The sequence below is a fragment of the Tarenaya hassleriana genome, unplaced genomic scaffold (assembly GCF_000463585.1).
Source record: "Tarenaya hassleriana unplaced genomic scaffold, ASM46358v1 Cleome15, whole genome shotgun sequence".
Taxonomy (NCBI): Eukaryota; Viridiplantae; Streptophyta; class Magnoliopsida; order Brassicales; family Cleomaceae; genus Tarenaya; species Tarenaya hassleriana.
The window spans coordinates 2,577,098-2,582,761 of NW_010964923.1; the positions used below are offsets into that span (position 1 = coordinate 2,577,098).

At 35.5% G+C, this 5,664-nt stretch overlaps 1 protein-coding gene across 1 annotated transcript in view; it reads right to left on the bottom strand.

The window, feature by feature from the left end:
- Window positions 1-775: 775 nt before the first annotated feature.
- The window catches only part of LOC104808995 (protein NRT1/ PTR FAMILY 6.2), a 5,304-nt gene continuing 415 nt past the window's right edge, over window positions 776-5,664 (bottom strand). The window contains exons 3-7 of the mRNA XM_010534867.2: window positions 3,292-3,509; window positions 2,475-2,710; window positions 2,072-2,377; window positions 1,638-1,984; window positions 776-1,552 (exon numbers count right to left, since the gene is read on the bottom strand). Coding sequence (XP_010533169.1) covers window positions 1,017-1,552; window positions 1,638-1,984; window positions 2,072-2,377; window positions 2,475-2,710; window positions 3,292-3,509 — 1,643 coding nt within the window. The 3' untranslated portion in view covers window positions 776-1,016. The remainder of the gene's footprint in view (window positions 1,553-1,637; window positions 1,985-2,071; window positions 2,378-2,474; window positions 2,711-3,291; window positions 3,510-5,664) is intronic.

A 5,664-nucleotide genomic window follows, 5' to 3' on the forward strand; every position in this document is an offset into this window, starting at 1 on the left:
TAATAAATTAAAAGATATTTATAATATTAATCTATAAGTCATTTTTCCAGTTTTCATAAATTGGTGTTTTTAATGTAGAACTAACTAAAAATAATAAAAAAATGTCCAAATAGTATGTGTAAAAAAAAATCTTCGAAAACTATTGCTTTTAACTATAAAAAAAATACAAAACTATCCTCGAAACTTGATATAAATTAAGCCTAAAAATTTCAAACATATGGATCATAAAAATTTTCAATTTAAAAGAGAAGATCATGTGATTCATATTACTGAAATTTTAATTTTGCTGACGTGGACTGTTGTGGTTCTACAAAAACAAACAACCGTGTACATTACATTGATTCAATGAATTTTATTATTTGAATAACGCGGTCAAGGAATATAACAATATTTTAAATTTTTATATTGTTTTAAAGTTACAAATTTTTAGAAAAATCGTTATTTTTTTCCACTACTCTTTACTTTTTATACAAATAATAATAATACAAATATTTATGAGATATAATACCAATATTCCAATATAACATGTCATTAAGGGATGGGTAATACGTGTAGACGAGAGTTTGAACATATTTATATCTTCTTGTTTTAGCACATGAAAAATTCAGACCCTTTTTTTTTCAAAACTAGATTTTGACAACATCAGAAGAAATATCCCAAGCTCAAACTTTAAATTTGGAGAATAATCTTATAATTTAAACCATATGAATGATTTTCGGCTTCAGATTAGTCTGAACTTTCGTCTAAGATATTCGGTTATAAAAAAAATATGATAGATATGTGGAAACCAATTCATCCTTTTAATATATTACGATGCAGATAGATTCTATATGGCCACAAAGAGAGAATAAAAAAAAAGATTGACAGTGGAACGAACAAACCCTAATTGAACCCAACCCCACTTGCTTGATATACAAGAAAACCTTTTTTGTTTTTGTTCTTTTTAAGACATGTAATACAGAATGACGTCACGGAGAAGATGACTCAGTTGCTTGATGTACAAGAAACCGCCTCTTTCAACAGTTCTCTTCAACTGAAAAACCTTTGCCGCTCGCCATTTCCACCGCACCTTTGCCCTTTCGTGGCTTGAACCAGAAGGCACATATCATGTAAACCACGATATTGATCCCGCTCAGGACAGCCAGTAACCAGTAGAAGCGATCGAGCCGACCGTGGTTAATGTTGTCGGCTAACCATCCTTGTCCATTTCCGGAACTTCCCGTCACCTTTTTCACCACAGACACCAGGAAGCTGCTGACGAAAAACCCTAACGACAACGTTGTCAAGAAAAGACCGGTGCTCATCGTCTTCATCCCTTTGGGTGACTGAGTTATGAAGAAATCGAGTTGGCCCGTGTATATAAAGGCTTCTCCCGAACCCACGAGGAAGAACTGCGGCACGAGGAAGAACACACTGATCGGTAGAGTCTTGCTATGAGCTGTGGTGACGGATTTCGCTACCGAGAGACGTTTTTGCTCGGCCAGAGCCGCAGCCGCCATCCCGAGCGTAGACAGAACTAGTCCAATAGCCATTCTTTGCAAGTTTGAAAAGCCTGAAATGTGTATATACATATATATATGGATTACATTAGTAGATCAAGAGAAGGTTTGAATAATCGTGAATGTCGCTTTCTTTACCTGGTTTCCCTTTCCATTTCTTCCAGAGAGGCATTATCGCACGGTCATAAACCGCGAGAGTGATGAGAATAGCCGCCACGAAGAAGACTGTAAGTGAACCTGCAGGGATCATGAAGCCTCCGATGGTACGTTCCATTGTCGATGCTTGTTCAACCGAGAACGTTATCATCTGTGCATATGTTGTCCAAAAGATTATGGTAGTTGCCCAAATCGGCAAGAGCCTAACCATCATTTTCACTTCCTCGATCTTTGTAACCGAGCATAACCTCCACGGGTTTGGAATCGCCGTTCCATCGAGGTTTTTGTCGAAATCTCCTTCCGCAACTATTGCCGCCTTGTCCAATAAGCTACAATCGAAAACACGAAAAAAGATATCGACCCAATCCTTATACGATCTTTGAGATACTAACTAACCGATGAGACAAAACACTTACTGAAACTGGTCGGTATGTTCGACCCGTAAGCCCTCGGGGGCATCCTCGTATAGATAAGCGACGCTTTGAGGCAATTCCATCTTCCTCTTTCTCGAGGAGGCGGCCAAAACTTGTAAAATCTGGACAACTGGACTCCCCTGGCTCTTCTTGAACCGGTACCTCTTAGTTCCGGACAGGAACAGTACAATGGCTATAACCATAGACACAGTGCAAATCCCATAAGCCCAGCTTCTCCCCACCTCATCTTGCATGTAAACAAGTACTGTGACAGCCATCAACGTTCCCATGCTTATGAAGAAGAAGAACCTATCAAAACCATTGACGCAAATTATAAGTACCATTGATTTGTAAGAACAGATCATAATGCAGTACGTTGTTGTCTGAAGATAGAAAAAGCTCGAACCTATTGAAGAAGTAAGCCATTTGCGACTTTTCCTTGGGGTCCTTGTCGTCGAACTGGTCAGATCCAAATCCAGAGACACTAGACTTGAGTCCACCTGTTCCAAGGGCTATGAGGTAAAGTGCTATGTAGAGAATTGTCATCTGAAACCCGCTAGCGGGTTTGCAGTGTTCGCCATGGTGGCACGGTGGAGGACGGAGCCCGGGCAACTTCGTAGCTAATGCTAAAGAACCAGTTCCCTGTTCATAGGAAGTGAAGAATCATTAAACTTCAAAGCATTCTTACCAGGCACTAGGTACAAAATCCATGCACCTTAGGAACAACTCATGTCAGAATTTTGATATTAAAAAAAAAAAAAAAAAACCTAGCTTTCACATAGGGTGTCAAACGGTCCGGGCCGGCAGTTAGCCCGAGGGATTACGGGTTTGGGTTGGGTCCGGCCCAAATTTTTTCGGGCTTATAAAAGCAAGTCCAAAATCCGACCCCGACCCTATAAAATTGGGTTTGGGCTCGGATCGGATTGGGTCAAGATGACCCATTGGATTAGTTTTTTTTTCTTTTATTTTTTTCACAATTTCTTTTGTAAATCGGGTTTTTAGACGGTTTCTAAGTCTGTCAGATTTAACCTGATCAAACCTGAAATTCGATTTGAGTTCGATCCAAAAACCCAATTTTTTTTTACGGATCTACAAATTCAAACCCAAACCCCACTATTTTTTGGGCGAATTCGGGCCGGATTTTAGGTCTCGGACCAAAATTGACACCCTACATTCCAAGACATGTAAATAGATATTTTTCACAGTGGAAAATCGTGTTTTACCAGCAATTGAACGAAGGCGAAAATGGCGATGGTTTTGAAACGGCCGAGGAAGGAGTCGGCGAGGAAGCCGCCGAGCAGGCAGAGGAGGAAAGAGGTTCCCATGAAATCGGTGACAATGTTTGCAGAGGTTGAGCTCGGCAGATGCATTGTGTCCATCAGATATGTCACCAAGTTCACTGCTATTCCCATTGTTGAAAGCCTCTCCACTATCTCTATCCCTGCAATTTTAATATAATCCAGTTTGTTTTTTTACTTATATATTATTCAACCAAAATACAAAAATTATAAACCAGACAAAAATACAATATTACAATAATGGTTTTAGCATAAGTAAATACACGTTACAAACATGATAATTCAAGCATAAGTAAATAGTAACTTATTAATAAAATCTAATGATTATTTTTTGTGATGGGTTTAAGATAAAGACGACTACACTACACATATTTTTAAGATATATATATATACGTTTTGAATCGAATTGAATCAAGTAATAAATATAGTTAAGTGAAATTCAATATAAAAACGGATTAAGCATACAACAACACCACCAACTCATTCCCAAGTTCATTTATAAAATAAAATTTGAAAAAATCGAACTATTTATAAAACCATTTAAAATCCAGACGAAAATAAAAGTTAAAAACATATTTAGTGAGCGGATATTTTTAAAAAGTGTAGAATGAAACCAATTTTCGAAACACTATATATATAAAAATAGAATAAATATAAATTTCTCTTGAACCGAAAAATTCAAATTCAAAATTCACACAATGGACCAAAAATAAAAATAAAAATAAAAATATCTCCCTGTATGCCCGATCTAATCTGTTTAAGAAACCGAATCTGTTAGAAATGATTCAAAGATTGATTGATTTTGGATTTTTCAGAGTATGATTGAGACAACCACTATTATCAAAAATCGTGGGTCGGAATCTGTAGACACATACATTCAATTATTGCAATTAAATTATTCCAATTTGTGGGCCCACATAAGCAAATTAGCATAGAAGACGTGTTTCTGTAATCAGGCAAAAGGTGGGACAATGGAATAATAAGTATCCTTTGGAAAATGCCATGAAATTCTCTCCTCACGCAAGATATGATAATATTCGAATATGAATCAACGGGATGCCGCATCCTTCTTAATCTACCATAAACTATAACTTATATGATCATACAAATTAGTCGGACCAAATAATTAAATAACATTTATTTAGAAAAAATTGTAATTCCGAAATCAGAAAATCAAAAGACTAAACATTTTATGCGTATAATATATGAGAGAATCTCTTGATGTGAGTTCCTATGCTTTAAAATTACAATAAGGCAAAATAATATTAACCGACTATGTATATGGAGACGGGTTGTATTTTTCCTAGGTAGACATGTGAATATACTTGATCTAATGTTATATTCATTTTATTTTATTTTGGGATATAAAAATGAATAAAAAATTTGAATGGGACGTGGTATTAATCCTAAGTAGAAGAATATAATTAAACATAATCAATAATACTATATATATATATATATATATATATATATAAGTTGGAGATTTTAGATGGGGACCCCATGTGGTGTGTCCCCTTCGCCTTTTCCACCTCCTTTGGTATCTCCTTCACTCAAATTAGAAAAAAGCTGAACTAAACGTGATAACTCATACATATATTTGCATGCATACTTATACATATATATATATACACACACGTATATATACATAAATATAGATATGTTTATGTATATGTGTTTATCGAGTGTGATGGGTTTTATAAGATGAACCCGTGAACAAAATTCATAAAGTTTGCCAAGTGGGTTATCTCGCTATCCATGCATTTATTGACTATATATATTGGAAATAATTAAGCCTTCACCAACCATATGTGCATGAACAACTTATAACCTCTTTCTCCTCATCATAACTATAACACATACACATACATAAACATGTATGCATGCATGCATGCATGCATATTGGATAACGTTCGAGCATGTGCAGCGCATGTGTCCTCCGTCTTCATGTGAATTATTAGAGATATGATAGAATTATTATGTAATCTACATATAGGATATGCTTTGGAACACAAACACATGAACATGTAGAATATATATATATATATATACTGTTATTTTGGGTGTTTCTAGCTGTAATACGTGGCCCATGGAAATGACATCAAGACAAGGATTTTACGTATTAAAATGCGTCTCTAAGGCATTAATTATACACCTTTATGGGTGAATCAATAAAATCCACTTCCATTGAAGAAATCGGCACAATCTCATGTCATTAAATACAAAGCCAATCAAAATGGTGAAGACGTTGTGTATATATATATATATATATATATATATATATATATATATATATGTAGG